Below are 17,572 nucleotides of genomic sequence, written 5' to 3'. Positions count from 1 at the left end.
TACAAACGTAGTCCGCTGACGTGGCCAACAGAGCTGCAAGTTGACCCCGGACGGGAGTTCATGGGTGCCGTGTCACAACTGCTAACCAAACACGATACAAAGGTCAGGCGTGGCACTGCCGGAGCCCATCGCAGCCAAGCCATAGTTGAGAGATTTAATAGGACTTTGGCTGAGCGCTTGTTCGGCTATCAGTATGCTAGGGAGATGACCACCCCTGGAAAACGATCGACTGAATGGGTCACGAGGTTACCCAAGGTGGTGTCGGCAATCAACCATGAAGTCACCCGTCTCACCGGTAAGAAACCGGCAGACGCTATCAAACTAAAATCAATAGTTGCAGAGTCGGCCGCTCCATTGCGTGGGAAGGAGAAACAGATACCAGATAGGGCCCTAGTGAGGTATCTATACCAGCCGGGGGAACACGAGGGCGATAGCCGTAAGCGAGCCACCGATCCTATATGGTCAGTCAAAACTTACAACATAGATAAAGTGGATATGAAAGCCGACGAACCTAACTTGTACTACTTGAGGGATGGGCCGGGTAGGGGATTTGTAAGAGAAGAATTATTGATCGTACCGTACGGCACAGTATTACCTCCTACCAAGGCACAGTAATTACCGCCAACTTTTTTGTAGTAGGGGGGTAATAGTAGCAAGAGCTAAGGGGCCCACCAAAGCCTTATTTACTAAATAAGGCTTCATTTCTTGAAAGTGGTCCAGAACCCCCATTACCTATACTACTCATCTTTCTTTGGTTTTATTCGTCGCTATTTCGACGAGCAATGATTTCAGCAATGAATAAATGTCTCACACACGTCGAACCACCCCGACTGCATCATTCTGAAACACACATGGTCGTCGTAACTGCTGCGGTTTTGGTAATTCACCGAGCGTAAATAATTTTTGTGCCCGCGTCAGTTAAAATGTTGAGTTGAGGATGTATTTCAACATATTCGTTACACTCCACTACTGAGTCTAACAAAACCTTATGGGAGGTCGCGTCAGGTACCTTTGAGAGTGACCACTCACAACGCAGCTGACCAAATCGCGAAACTGGACATTCGCACATACCTTTTGAACTTTTTACGTTCGTACCCGAACGATTCCAAATGCTATTTAGCGTACGATCGCCTCCTGATGAACCATGACAACGGTGAGTAAACAGTCGCTGAAAATAGTGTTTCGGGCAATAATCAAGGATGTCATCTTGCGGAAATATTAGCTAACGGTAACCATGTCAACAGAAACCCCAAAGCGTATACAATGTATACTGCAGGTCAAATAACGGTGTTAACTATACAGATTTTTGTTTGCGAAGAGATCTGTGTCAGTGACCCGAATATTTTGTAAGTACCTCCGATCCCTAAATAGTAGCCGTTGTCTGATTGGTTAAATCTATGTAACCGTCTCGCTATTGAGTGGACGGTTAAGGTAGCTCAAAGGTTAACCGACGCGACCTTCTACTAGCGTTTGTTAGACTCGGTGGTGGAGACTGGGATTTTGCCATAATGTAGTTAATTGCTTTCGATTCAGCAGTAAAAAGCATTAGAGCATTTATCTGTTCATTTAATGTTAATCTTAATAAATGAGTTGATAGATTTAGACCTCTTCCCATCAGGTAACACTAAATCTATCTCTAGTTGTAGTTACGGTTAAACATTGCCATGACAAAAGGTGTAAGAAATCCCCTCAGAACCAGCCAAATATAACACTGAGAAGTCTGACATTTTCAATAATTTGTACTCAGCAACAACAAAGGTAAGATACAAAAGATTCATAAGAGAGGTTTCATGTACTATACAAATGAGTCAATTCTAAAGTAATGGGTCACAAATATAATGTCATCTCACCGAAGGCTTGATATGGGAGTGACGAACAGTTATGCAGAATGTAACACAGCGACCGGTCAGGCAGCGATTATGTAGGTCAAGCGTTGACAGATATGTACTCCAATTAATCTGTATCCGACAACACGACTACTAGCCTTCACATAAACAGTCATTGAATCAAGAACTTTCGAGGACTTACGACCATCGCCAGTGACGTAGAGGTTTCTAGCAGTCTAAGTAAACTTTTCGAAGTACTTTTCGTTACACTCGTTACACCACTGAGTCTAGCAAAACCTTATGGGAGGTCGCGTCAGGTAACCTTTGAGAGTGACCAATCAGAACACAGCTTACCAAATCGCGACAGTGCACATTCGCACATCCCTTTTGAACTTTTTATCTCGAAAAGGTACGTACCCGAACGATTCCGAATGCTATTTAGCGTACGATCGCTTCCGGGTGATGCACACGGCGTACGTACTGCCATGACAACGGTGAGAAAACAGTCACTGAAAATAGTGTTTTTGACAATATTCAAGGATGTTATCTTGGGGAAATATTAGCTAATGGTAACAATGTCAACAGAAACCCCAAAGCGCATATACTGCAGGTCAAATAACTGGGTTATATGCTGATTTTTGTATGTGGAGAGCTCTGTGTCGGTGACCTGAATATTTTGAAAGTCCCTCCGACCCCTAAATAGTAGCTGTTGTCTGATTGGTTAAATCTATTTAACCGTCTCGCATTTGATTGGACTGTCATTGCTTGCTCAGAGGTTACCTGACGCGACCTTGTACTAGGTTTTGTTAGACTCAGTGGTAGAGTGTAACGAAATACACTGAGAAGAAGTTTACTTAGACTGAGTTTTCTAGAACAGTGTTAGTCTCAAGAAATAAACAATCAAGGGAGGCAACTCTAGAGTACTTCCCTAAAGCCGAAAAGTAGCGAACATTTATAATACGAAATGTGACCCATAATAACTATCACATAAAACACTGCAGGTTGTGACCCAATAACAATCAATATTTAATTAATATTACAATTTACAGGAAATACACTCCCGTAACATTGTACAAATTACCACGTTGATGAAAGCCAGAAACCAACTTCCATAATCATGTACGATTTGAAAACTGAATATTCACTGTCATATAGGAAAAACATAACATGTATTCCAAGAGTCAGAACATACATGAACAAATATAAATAAAACAAATATGCCAACCATGAGACACAGAAGGGAATTAAATGTCGCAGCAATTTGTAAACACAAACTCTGTGATTACATATTGAAAGCCATTAAAAACGAAAATTGACCTTTATACTTTCTTTACTCACACAAATGTATAGCATATATAGATGTAACTGGCTGATATATTTAAATAAAAATCTGTGGATAACTTAATCGGAAAATGTCCTATCAACAACAACGTCAGTGACGCAACACCGACATCAAAAACAAAGGAGGGGTCACTGACAGTCAGTATCGTGTGTGTCCACAGTGCATTCCGGGGGGCATTGGAAGACACAGATTTCTCAGAAACAGCTGTGGGATGGTCTACTAGTGATGTTGAAGTCCCGGTGTCACTTCAGCACTTGCCCTTTGTCATGGCACCATGACCAAGTCTTTCTTCTCGACGTCGATAAATCGTTGACGTCCATCTCTGCAAAGGGTACGTTCAACCTGCGTTAAGGTATCTTCGCAGCATCAGCAGGTGTTTTGCACCGCTTTCGGAAGTGTATGACTCGAATATTGCGGTCCTGTCGAACGGTCGTCAAAGGTGGTGCGTCAGGTCGCGGACAACGCAACACTTCCGGTGGCCCGAAAACGTTGTCTGAGTTGACCATCAGTGGATAGTTGCACATTACAGTGCCTGGCAATCATCATATCTGAAGAAATGCTGCTAACCACACCGAGACCCCGATTCTTGTTTTGTTTCAAGCGTGTCATTTTCCCCGTGTGACTCAGTTTCACATTTCCTGCTTTTTAAGGACCTGGGTGTAGGTAATGCACGTGCACAACGTGTTTCGTGAATGTGGTTGTGTTTACGAAAAATGTCAAAAGTTCAGTTTTAAACATCGACGATCACTACAAAGGCATGCTGTGGGACTAAAACTCGAAATCTCGAAATGGGCAAAAATATCAGCCTTTCATCTCTACATCCTCCAGTTCCAGGACAACAAATACCAATTACATTTTAATGGCTTTCAGTATATTATATTAAGGTAAAAGGTGCGTATGACGTAACCTACACAATGCTTGAGCTGTCAAGCGTAACTCTGTACGTCTTAACATGTACTAATGTAAACATGTACTATGATAGTGCTAATCCACTGGCTTGACTTCGTCTTCTTTTTTTTCAGGGTAAACGCGTCGAAAAACTACAACCTTGTAAACTGTGCTCTGGTCCAGGTGGGATTATAGGATTATAGAGGCATATGATGATACCAAATGGTATCACTGTAAAGTCCATTGAAATCTGAAACAGCTTAATGGATTGAACCATCGTAAGGCAGAGTGCCCTCAGATTCAAAAGAGATTATCCTGCCCTTGATTTGTACAATTCCACCTCAACACAACATGGTTTACAAGATGAAATGGCAATTACGAAATTATGAAACACACTAAATTGCTTAGCTCAGAGTCAATGATGTGCATTTGAACCCTGAATAATTACAGTAAATCATCATCATCAGTTTGAAAAGGAATTATTCTGCCCTTCACTTACACATTTACACTTAAAAATCTGGTCTGTTGTAGACCTAAAACACTGTAACACAGTACACGAGACTCAGTGAAGGTCGACGTTTCCGTTTTGGATGTTCACTAACCCCTGCAATAACTGGAGAGTCATTCACTTTATCAATCGCATGATTATCAAAAATCGTTCTCTCGGTGGTGAAAACACCAGAAGGGGCCAAAGATGATGGTGTAGCTATTTCCTCAGAGATCTCGATTGCACACAGTGGGACGTTGTATACTTTACTGGAAGTTGGCGTTCCTGGCTCAAAGTGTTCTTCATCATCGCTGGTGTCGTCAGTATGTTTGTCAAAACTACATGTGTACACTTCTGTAGAAAATAAAAGCCGGAACTATTTTATGGGCCCGGAACTATTTGAAATGTCACTTCCATCAAAGTTGTCAAGGGGACTAATGTTTTGGGGCCTAAGGTTCAGCTCCTAATTTACTTGTTTTCAAACTACACTCCTACAGCTAAATCGTTCATTGGTCCATTCTAAAGTTATTATGGCTAAAAAACATAAGCATTAAGTATTTTCAGTCTAATATCTTTATCAGTCACAATAACGCTTTTTCCTGGCATGTTATTGAAAGAAAAATATTCAAAGAATACAAATATCTAGTGGCCGTCAAATTGATTTATGTGATAACATTGACAACATCACCTGAACACAACCACCACATGTATTGCAACAGTATATTCTAAAGAGTCTAACCCTGCATGTATTTAAGCTGTGTCTTTTATCCTCTGTTAGGATTTGTACAACAAGTCTTTTGGGCATATTTCATTCCCGTCTTCTTTCTTCCCCTTGGCAATTAGTGAGGCCACAAGTTGACTTAACATTGTCAGAGTTAACGAAATCAGAAAGTAACGAGTTGCAAGAACATAATCGATTAGTGAGTGAGAGTTAATAGATAGTGAGTGACGAGAACACATTTGACATAGAAATGGAGTATATAAATATTATAAAACCTGTCAATCGAGGACAGTTTTCATTAGTTTACGAAGAGTTATCCCCTTTGTTTACTTGCTTGCAAACATTTTCAGTGATCCTCATCATGGATGATTTAGGTCATAAGTTGATTTTAGAGTATTGTAACAAGGCCCTCAGATCAGCTAAAGTGATTTCAAGTAGAACAAGCATCTTTGTCCACTGTTTATAGTGTTTTGAAAATGTGGCAAATGGTATGAAGCACCAGGAAAACGCAGGTAGGACCAGAAAATTCACTGTCGGTGAAAAGAGACGGCATGGTCTTCTTGTTTAAAAAAACAAACGAAGGACTTTGGAAAACTTAAGAATGGATTAGATTGGTAGAGGAACCGCGACTGTCTGTTAGGAGACAATTAGAACTGAGTTGCATGCAGTGGGTTGGCAGAAAGGTCAAGGAATTCCATCATCAATCATGAAACCTGAGTAAAAGGAGCTTAGAAATTTTAACTGGAACAATGATATTTTTCTCATATGAAAGTTCTGTGTAGATGTTTCCTAATACACTGAAATGCAGGACCAAACATACTGAAACACCTTTGTGTCAGCGCCTAAGGCACAGTCCGAAATTTAAAGTGTGGGGTGGCATATCTGTGTCGGGGGCAAAGACTGAGCGGTGCACAGATATTCTTGAGGTACATTTACTCGCATCTGCACACGTGTTCTATGGCTTATGGTTTTTGTTGTGCCACAACAACGTATTCAAAGTGGATTCAGGTTTTAATTACCCCCAACTCGCCGGAACCCCACAGTGTTTCTATGTCGACATCGCTGAGAGTTTTAGCCCGCTTGGCTAGGTTCCCTAATCCATCTTGCTTCATACGTTTCTGTTTAGCTTTTAGAACTTCTTTCAGATTATTGAAATCCAAATCGAACAAGATCGATTTGCCGTACGATGTCGATCGGTATTAATATGCGATAATATGCTCCTCAAACTGTCCGTTTTTGTAGACCCGTCCCGTTTCTGGCTGATTTTCTGCGAAAATGAATGCAGTTGGTTTGGGCATTGGAAAATAAAAGAACATTTTCTACATACCGTTACAGATATTTGAGAGGAATGAATATAAGAAAGTCTGTTACATTCTTTACACGTAAAGAACACAGCTATCCATACTTGTCGACCTAGTGGATCGGGTGATCAGATTTGCTGGCTTGGTTGACATGTCATCGTATCCCCATTGCTTAGATCGATGCTCCTGATGTCCAACACTGGATTGTCTGGTCCAGACACCATTATTTACAGGCCGAGGTCATGTAACACGAATACTGCATTAAACAAAACCAGCCAGCCAATCATATTTATCAACATATCAGAACTCGATATTACATTTTTCAGTAGTTGCACAGCAATTTAACTGATTAGAAACCTACAATATATACACGCATATGTAATAATCTTATCTTATTTTAGCAATATTCCCCAACCAATAGCTTCGAAATAGTCACTAATGGGATGAAGAAATTAATACCCGACTATGACACGACGAAATATATCAAATACGTATATAATGCATGAAGTTCAGTAGGAGAACATAATCTCTTTTCGCCATTCTCGAGAAAGTATCTCATGAAAGACACCCCATAATGGACCTTCAACTCGTGCTTGCTGGTCGGAACATTTGCTGGAACCTATAGACACAACATCTCACGGTAAACCGTCATTTTTATATCTGGTAAAGCACAATGCGCGCTTGGATGTTCATTGTTGTTCCACCTACATATCGTTTAAGTTTATTTTATTGCTTCCTGGTATAACTATTTTATTCATTGAGGCTAAAGGGACACTGAAGAAGCTAGTAATATCGCATTGGACAAAAAATCCAATCAAACGTATGTTTCAAAAGAAAAAATAAAAGCTTGCACATTTCGAATTATTTACACAAGCTAGAAGGACGCTTTCAGTTTTTATCAGTATGTAGTGGTAGAGCAGTGTTGTGTCAGCATGTCACTATTCAAAACCTGATAATGAGTCATGTGTAAGGTGTGTTCAGAAAAGACGGTCTGTGAACGGTTGTTTTTAGAAATCTGAAATCGTTATGCCAAATATCTGGAACAAAGGTGAAGGTGCAAAATGCTTAAAAGGTATATTTATTATACTACATGTCATTCAAGTAGAAAAATATTATGTGACGAAAATATGCGTCGTTGCAAAAGATGCTGTACTTTTCTGTTGTGGCAAGAATCACTTTAGGCTGAAAAACATTCTCACCAACGTTTTCTGTTTATCGTCGTTGTGTGCAAAACATATGACAAGAGGTTCAGAAAAATACAGCCAAAAATAAGCCAAATTGTGTTCTGCCATAAGTCAACGTGTGCTACTCTCAACATGGAGGCCTTGTGTCTGCCTGATATGTACTGCTAATCATGTGACCATCCCCAAGATGTGAATTATGTCACATGCTATATATATAGCTAAGTAACCGCAACAGACGAGTATTACTTTTTGAAAACAAACTTTGTTCCTTCCCTTAAGATGTATGTAAAAGAATTAACTACACACAACTGAACTAATTCTGAAGGTACTATTACAAACAAGTAATATAAATATCTATACTAGCTGCATCTGCAACATTGCTGCCTACCACGATTATTGCCAAAATTACACGAACAACACTACTACTAACAATACTAATATCCTAATACCCACACTAAAGTAGATAAAGACTGTCACACCCGAACGATGGTTTCCCTGACGGAGTGGGAGGTGCCTGTGTAGTTGATTACTGTGCAATCTACATCTCACATTTATTCGGATATGTGAAGATATGTCACCTCTGCTTACTTTACGGACAACCGACTAGTTACAGGACGCTACAATATAATACAGGTAACTAGTTACACATAAAGACATGTGTCATTACCTTATACTTAACACTTACTCCGATTTACGGAGAGACTGTCAATGGGAGCGAATCTAAACGATCTAGGACAGGGTCTTAAGAGCCTGGTGATAGACAATCAATTAATAGTTTAAGGTTGCTTTTACAGGCCCCACAATATCCGATGGCGCCGTAATAAAATTTCGATCAGACCAGTGATCTGTACAAATGAGAGAAGGGTAGTCTGGTTACCCAGTTGGTTTGATTTTCGAAAATTTAAACCCATTTGCTAGACACATCTCTGAATTTTGTTGAAACAAATTTGTATCTGTCTCTCATTGTATGAAACATTAAAATCATCCACAAAGAGGGATCCGACCACTGAAGCACTTAAAACCTCTGACAGACTATTTATTTTAATACCGAAGAGTGCGACAGATATGATACTGCCTTGTCGGACACCCTGATCCTTATTGTAATGATCAACAGTATTGAACCTACTCGGATTTGAAAATTGCCTGTCGGTTGAAAACCTTGATACAAAAGAAGGCAAACAACCCCGCGAACCAAAATCATGTAAAGCCTTCATAATGCCATGCTTCCACGTATGTGCATTCTCAAGATCAAAGAGTGAGTGAGGAGAAATTTAAAGTAACATGGGTGATATTTCAGCCATATCGTGACTAAAAGTAGTTGTAAATTCACCATAAATGCACGTAAATTATAAAAACCTGTCACGAAAGGACAGTAAAACCAACTAGGATATCACAGTATCACACAGGATACTGATACAGCATGTTATTTATTTATAATAGTATTTTTCACGATTAATTCTAAGCGTACTAATTGATCAATAGTATTTCTCTTCGTCCGAAAACCACTTGAATATTTGTAATACGGTCATTGGTTTTTAGATAAATAAGTTATTTACCATTCGCTCCATGATTTTACAGAAGAGCTGCTTACAGATATTGCAAGGATCAGTATGAGATATCGGTCTGCTATTGTAAGGATCAATAGGAGATATCGGTCTGTTATTGTAAGGATCAGTATGATCCCGGCTAGGTTTGGGACTACAATGGCATTACGTCATGAAGTAGAACGTTTCCAGACGTCCATATTTTGTCAAATATATCTAACCGTGTGACCAGACATGGTTGAGGCAAGTGTTTCAGTAGCTGATAGTGAATATCGTCATCACCCGCTGCAGTGTCATGAGCTTGTCCAAGAGCTGTACATAGCTCATGAAATGAAAATAGTTCATTATATTCTTCACGGTTATTTGATTGAAAGTGGTTTTTTTTGGGGTATTTTCCCATTGTTTCGGATACTTCTGAAACTCAGAAATATAAATTGCCGTTGAAGAATTTTTGGCAAGAGTTTCGCTAATTTTATTTGCAATTTTAGATTCGTCAGTAATTAAATTATCTGCAGATGTTAAACCTTTAGTTCTTTGCATCATGTCCCAAACCTTGGACACTAGAGCAGGTGAGTTACCTTTGGAGACATAGTTCCTCCAAGATTGCCGTTTGTGTTAATTGAAGGTACTTTTAGCCTTCGCATTGAGTATTATAAATTAGTTAAGTTGTGGACAATTGGATGATTGCGGAAATAATTCCTCGCTTTTCTGGCTTACCTACAATCTGTATCGAACCCTGGTTTCCGTCCATGTGGAGTTGAAGAGGACGTAAGTAGACATTCATCACCTATTTCATTTAAAATGTCAGAATAAAACCGAACAGGATCAGTTATATCACTGAAACATTCGGGTCTTAGTTTAGATGTGCATAAAGTTTGAAGTAAGGACCAACCTGCCTTGGAAAAATTCCATCTTGCATAAGATGGAGAATCAGATAGATTAATTTCAAACAGAATATTTGGGAAGTGTCATGATTCGTCCTTGTGTATGCAGAATTCATTAATGGAGATAAAAATCTCCCATTGTGTTGCCTTTAGCTCGAGATATAGCCATTGAGATCACCCATTGTAATACAAGGTTCAGGAAGTTGGTCGTGCCGAGCTTGAAGATCAGACTGCTGGAGGGTTGAAGAAGGCGGAATATAGAGATCATGGTGTAAAGGTAACGTGAAAAGTAGGTCTCACTGCAACTGCTTGGAGATTCCCACGGCGGGAAAAATATGTGTATGCATCAAACTGACGTAAATTTAAAGTGAATGCCTGCTTCAAATATGTTTCCAGCAGAGAGAAAGCTGATGGTGAAAAATCTTAGACCAATAGGTGTAACTCAATAAAGTTGATCCGTAATCCTCGACAATTCCACTGCACTGAAATTTGGAGTGAGTGAGTTTAGTTTTACGCCGCACTCAGCAATATTCCAGCTATATGGCGGCGGTCTGTAAATAATCGAGTCTGGACCAGACAATCCAGTGATCAACAACATGAGCATCGATCTGCGCAATTGGGAACCGATGATATGTGCCAACCAAGTCAGCGAGTCTGACCACCCGATCCCGTTAGTCGCCTCTTACGACAAGCTTAGTCGCCTTTTATGGCAAGCATGGGTTGCTTAAGACCTATTCTACCCCAGGACCTTCACGGGTCAGTAATAATCTTATGAGTCAACAGCATAGCGCTACCACAACTGCTTAAACTGATCAATGAGAACGAATTCTACGTTGTCTATAAGCCAAACAATGCTAGATACAGATTGAGTGAAACACTTATAATACAGTCCCGTATCTTGTACAATGCGCTTGACACTTGATAACAATGGAAGATAATTTGCAGCATTTGCAGAAAATAAATTTTACAGAACATTATAAAATATTGTATTTAATTTACCATTACAACATATCATTTCATCCCAGTTGATATAATTCTAACTGATACTGATACCTTATTCCCCGTAAATCATAACATCTGGAGTTTATTTGCTTCTTGTTCTTCGATTAGGGTACAGAACCTACATGCTGTCTTTGGAGGTAACATAATTAAACTATAAAAGACAACTTTATTAACATACTGATGTGAATGTCTTTAAAAATAAACACTTTGAGTAGGTAGTTCATCTTAACAACTTTGACACAGTATATCATTTGCAGTATGTATATTAGTAGACATAACAATATTCTGAACATAAAATCATTAATCAATATTAGCAAAGTTGTTTTACTTGCATATACACTGTATATCGTTATAGTTAATGCCAACGACACACACACAGTGGAAGCTGTCTAGACCGGCTGTCATCGGGACTGAAAAAATAATCCAGTTTAGACAGAATGCTCTATTGTAGAGCTGATGTAAATGTACAAGCCACGGACGGGACTGAGATTTTATGCCGGATTGGACAGATGTCGGTTATAACGGCTTCCACTGTACTTACTTATCTCAAGCACCTACAAAAAGATATCGGGGTAAAGCGCAAGTTTACGGTAAATGTTACGAAAGTTGATACCTGACACAATTATTGACACGAGGTGTGCATCTACAGCTCTACGAAGACGACACCAGGTGCTTACGGAAAGGAGAAATATCCTGCCCCACCATGTGGCAGTTCTATTGTTTCAAGTCATGTGGTACTTAGAGTTCACTGTCAAAACATTACTTTCAAATGTGTGACACTTTTGAGATTATACATAAACATAGATGAAACAAAAATTTCAACCCAGAGGCATATACATTGGGCTAGATGTAGCAATAGTCTGATTTCATCATAAGCTAAAACCTGCTTTGATGTTAATAACAATTCACAATGTTTATACTGTTGCAGACTTTCTGTGGGATTGCCGCTGAAACAATCACTTTCCTGCTCATTTTCTTATCCAAGCTTCCTTTTAGTCTGCAGAAAAGAACAAGCATGTCCTTCATCCTCGTGGTTGCTGCCTGCCTTTGTGCCCTCTGCCTGACACTGCAGGCGAGTGATGGCTACTGTGATCATCCTACGGTGCAGGAAGTTGTCCCTGGCAAAGAGCACGACTACATCCAGTCTGTTGGTTCTCCTTCTATGTACGACTGTGCGGCTGAGTGTCAACTGTCTCCGCAGTGCATGTTCTTCACCTTTGACCCCGAGAAACGCGCATGTAAACTCTTGAGGAAAACAAATCCCAGCTTCTCTGTCGGGACTGGCATCTTCCTCAGCAACATTCAAGAATGGAAAATGGTTTGTGTGAAGGCTGAAATAAGGCTAGGTCGCTTCAGTTGTCTGTGGCGCCGCATCATGTTTCGCCACTCCTTGGGATCTACTGTTCCTGATGTAATTTAAGATTTAAGTTCGTCTTCTGTGATCGACACCCGTAATTGTAGTTCCATGAAGTGGTAACAACCAGTTTTGACAGTCAAAATAATAATTGCAAACTTCTTTTAAACACTTTAAACACTCCGAACTACTCACACATTTGATGGGTTGAAAAGATTGAGTGTTATGTGTGTATGTGAGCGACCGAGAGTGCGCCTGCATTCGCAAGCGCGCGTGGATGTATATGTGTCTAGTGTATGTCATAGTATAATGATATTGCAAGCTCCCGGTAAATAAGGGGCACTGTAGTGGCTAAGTGGTGAAGTGTTCGCTTGTCAGGTTTCGGGTTTGATTTCCAACATTTACTTTCCATGCTGTAACATAGCTAGAATATTGCTGAAAAGCGGCGGAAATTCATACTTAGTAAGTCACTGACCCAGTTAGATTTGCAAAACAAGCAGATCAGATACAATATGCTGGCGTATGGTTGGCAACGTCTACTGATACCTTCAGTGTTGAACCACAAAGTGGAAACATCAAATACAATTTGCTGACACAGCATAGTGAGGGGATCGATATGGAACCTTCACCTGTCTGTACAAACCCGCTACCCATTAGACAACAAAGGTAATCTCGTTGAATATGTTTAATATTTGTGTGTATGTGTATGCGTAAATGACTTATATGAACATGTAGTCCATGAAAAGGTGTTTTTAAAACTGTGTTCATATTTAGCCACTGATTGGTGCATGTCGTAACGCTTCCTGTGGCCCCAGTTCGCGGTGCATTCTGGGAAGGAAAGGAAATACGCTCTGTTCAAGCTATATTGGTAAGTACACAATAAATGGTGAGAGAGTTAGTAATGTTAATGTCGTGTTTTTCTTTGTTTGTGCTGCCACCGTTTTTTATCGTAGAATGACTCCGCTGCTGCCGATCTCTGTCAATTTTTCTTTATCTCGTGTCATTAATTATTAGTCTATTATCATAATTATACTGGTAAGTATAACACACAGGAGACATTGATTCGTTACGTTTACAGTGTTTGATATTTTTTGTTTTTTCAACGGTACACTCACCAATATTCCAGCCTTATGTGGGTGGTCTGTAAATAATTGAGTCTGGACCAGACAATCTAGTGATCAACACTATGAGCATCGATCTACGCATTTAGTATAGGATGTTATATATCAAACAAATCAGAGAGCCTTACCACCGTTAGTTGTCTTTTCCGATAAAGCATGGGCTGATACAGACCAATTCTAACCCGTATGTTGGCAGCCTCATGTTGGCGTAACGTGGGAGTTATGCAAGAAGTGCAGGACTCCAACATTTGCATTTTCTGTGAAAGCATCTGAGCGTAAATATCATGAAAAAACAAACGTTCAGACTTACAAATACAGCGCCCTGGCTTGCCCAAAGGATGCAATAAGGAACTGTGGCTGTGTGCCCTAGTCCAACAAGCTGCAAATGAGTATCTCCTAAGGGTAGGAAAGCCACAGTAACTCGGTGCGCCTAGTTGTCAGCAAGAGGTGTATGATTCCCATGGAGTTGAGATTGAAAATGAAAACACGATGTACAGTGTGTGTGTGTCTGTCTATATATTACAGATTTAATGGAGACATTCAGTCATGGTTGTCATAAATCATTCTTCATGTCCATATTCTACAAGAAGGTCGTGTGACAGTGCGATGGGATATTCACCAATACACTTTACTTTCCATACTAGAGTCCTGTGGCCGATGGACGTTAACATCGCAAATCTTGTACACGATTCATATGGTTTCATTTTAAACATTGTCAACTGGACAACACAAAATGCAATGTGGGCTATGTATAATTTTTTTTATTTACATGATGGGAATGTATCAACTTTGACATTGTGTTTTCGAATAACAGGCATGGTCTGTACTCGAGATGACGACTGTACCATCACTAGGACCAAATGCTTCCTGGGGCGGTGTCTGTGTCACCCTGGGTACAGCCATAACATCCGAACCAACTCCTGTGACAGAGGTTAGCTTTCGAGACCGAGTTGCCAAACTAAGGTGAAGTGAGTGAATGAGTTTATGGTCACAGCGGCAGAACTGCAGCCATATCGTGACCACTCAAAATCATGATAAGTATGCAAATTATGAAAAACCTGTCGACTTAGGGCGGGAAGTAGGCACAGCTATAAGAATGAAAATTATCCTCTGTCTCTGATGAAGGATTTAATAGATTTAATATGTGGAAAATGGAATATAAAAACGTGCTGAGTATCAAAAACAAGTGATGGTAGATCAGCATACAAAAGGTCATGGAAAATTCCAGTACTTTTCCAACCTGCATGGACCCTGGCTGGATTTACACCATACTACCAGCCACTGGCGATTGTGCTGATATTTTGGAATTTTAAGACAGGAAATATTACAAGTCTGAAAAGCATGGTAGACTTGCTGAACAGACTTGACTTCTGACAACCATTTTACAGAACTTTTACCCCCTTTGTAGATACAACCATTAACTATTACGGTGGCTAATTTATTCGACCGATTATATAAAATATCATTTCACTATACACAAAACATATTAACGAAAATTTATCAGTCAATTCTATTTATTTTAAGAACTTCGTGATTACATGACAATTAGTGTAAAAGGGTCCTTAATTGTTTTGACTTTGATCCCTTGTGATGGAAAAATCAATACAGTCAAGCAGAGGATACAAGACACAGGTACCCACAAACGATAAAAAAGGAGGCTCCTCAACTTTTAACAGGCATTCATGAGTATATGTAGTATAGCCAATACGGAGTCGTCGCGTGGTGTCTCCTCGAATCTGTACTAAGAACCCATGTGATAGGGTTTGATAAATTAAAAATTAAATTATATATACCTACTTGAGTTTCCCTCTTCTTCTGGGTCACGAGCCACAGAGCGTTCGTAGAGCTACGGCATTCGTAAACCTATGACAAACTATAGAGTTAGCGCATATCGAAACGTTACGAACGCTTTATGAATCGGGACCCAGCATCAGATGAAGGTTGTACGATCTAATGGCTCGTTTGCAATCATAGTATGGAAAGAAAGTGTTACCACAGCTTCGTTGACTGCTGCCTTAGCAGCGAAACAGGCCATTTAGTTACTAGAGATTCCAACATGGCTGGGTAACCAACACAGGATGTCGGATTGGCAAGGTCACTATAGTATTGAAGAATTTCAATCAAAAGTGCATGTTTACAGGAGACATTTTGATAGCCCGAAAGCACAAACAGGAATATGAAAAGAATATATTTTGTTTGTTTGGGGGATGTTTTGAAATATACATTACACAGTTAATGTTGCGTTGATTCTGTTGTAAATCAACAGTTTTTTTTAGAAATCTAGGAGATATTATTCTGGATTATTCTGCATATAGTGACAGTGCCACAAGCCACTGAGGTGGGTAAGGATTTGGTGAAATGGAAATAATAGAACCCCCTATCAGGCGCCGTCCAGGAACTCTGCCCCTACTAGTCCTGGTTTTTGTGGAACCCTAGGCAGGACAACAGCAAGTAGTATGAACTAACATCTTTCAGTATGATCCGTCCTGTGATCGAAACATGGTCCTTCCTTTCTCTGTTCAATCAAATACGCAAGGGTAATCTGTGAAATGCCAACTTTGTATGTGTAGTCACTGTTTGAAAAAGGAGAGGTAACGGTGGGATGAAATCGGATAAATGGATTACATGTATTTGTAGAGCAGGATATCATTATACTCTGTTTGCCATGAAAACGTACCGATGAATTTCATTGAAAACAAAAACGTATATTGAAAAAAGTGAAATTAAGATTACGAATCCTCATTATTTTACCCTGCCAATTGAACATTTGAATATCAGCATTTTATTCAGGTAAAGACAAAAGTTGTTTAACAAACATATTTTAAATCCCTGTTATTGATGTGTATTACAAAGGGTATGCACATATAATGAAACACCGACAAGTGGGATTGGTACACTCATCACATACCGCACGTGCGTTTGTTTCATTGATCCACCTACTGCGCTTACCCCGTTGTAATACAAAGCAAATTGACAATAATAACGATTTAAGTCTGTGATCGTTTGGTAAACATCCTTTACCCTAAGTTGAATAAACTTCTGAGCTTGTAAATGTTCAATTGACATGGTGAAATTATCATAATTCACTATCGTAATTTCAACATTTATTTGTTTACTCTTTTTTTTTTTTAAAAAAAAAACTAAAATTCGTCGGTACGTTTTCATTGCAAACAGACTTTATGAAAATAGCACTAAACTAAACTTCACCCCTCTCGTTTCAGACTGCAAGAGTTATGGAGACACCATGACGCCATACAAGGAGTTGGCGATATTAGGACATAATAGAAAGAAGTTTATGATTTTAGGAAAACAGGATGCGATGGCGAAGTGCATGTCAGCATGTGTCCAGGAGAGCTCATTCATATGCAAAACCATAGATTTCAGGCAGGTTTTTCCGAAATGTCAACTCTCTAGTGAAGGTTACCTCGACGTCACAGCTGAAGAGAGACAACGAAAACAACGCAACTGGTGGCTTGCCGTGAGGAAATGCCAATAAGTAAGACTCGGCACAAGTTATCAGCGATTTAAAGTTACATCCTGATTTGTGTTGCTAGAAACTTTGAAAACTTTCTGATATTTTACCTAACGACATTAAAATTATGCAGTTTGCGTCCTTCATATTGATACAAACTTGCGAAATCTATCTACGTTTCGTAAAAGTCCGTCTCTCTTTAGAAAGTGACGTCATGACGTCAACCTCGACATCACGGAATACTAAATCAATTACCTTATCAGTAGACGGATCAGTGTTTCGGTCTTTGTGCCTGTGAGAGGTTCCTTAATATTCACAAATGGTTGCAAGAACCCTCCTGATTGAGCTTCAAACACATCGCGATTATCACAAGACACGTGTGTGTGATAACTGTTTGAGCGATTGGAAGTTACATTTTTCTGAACATCGCCTGGTCAGTAGGCAAA

The 17,572-nt window shown here is 39.6% G+C and overlaps 1 protein-coding gene across 1 annotated transcript in view; it reads left to right on the top strand.

The window, feature by feature from the left end:
* LOC137255478 (uncharacterized) overlaps positions 1–17,150 on the top strand; it is a 43,076-nt gene extending 25,926 nt beyond the window's left edge. Inside the window, exons 3-7 of the mRNA XM_067792914.1 lie at positions 10,371–10,454; positions 12,108–12,497; positions 13,308–13,401; positions 14,469–14,585; positions 16,876–17,150. Of these exons, the coding sequence (XP_067649015.1) occupies positions 10,371–10,454; positions 12,108–12,497; positions 13,308–13,401; positions 14,469–14,585; positions 16,876–17,150 (960 nt within the window). The remainder of the gene's footprint in view (positions 1–10,370; positions 10,455–12,107; positions 12,498–13,307; positions 13,402–14,468; positions 14,586–16,875) is intronic.
* The last annotated feature ends 422 nt before the right edge of the window (positions 17,151–17,572 follow it).

Source organism: Haliotis asinina, chromosome 11, assembly GCF_037392515.1.
Source record: "Haliotis asinina isolate JCU_RB_2024 chromosome 11, JCU_Hal_asi_v2, whole genome shotgun sequence".
In the NCBI taxonomy this organism is placed as follows: Eukaryota; Metazoa; Mollusca; class Gastropoda; order Lepetellida; family Haliotidae; genus Haliotis; species Haliotis asinina.
Note: the sequence above shows the minus strand (reverse complement) of the source record. Positions and strands in the feature narration are given on the sequence as shown.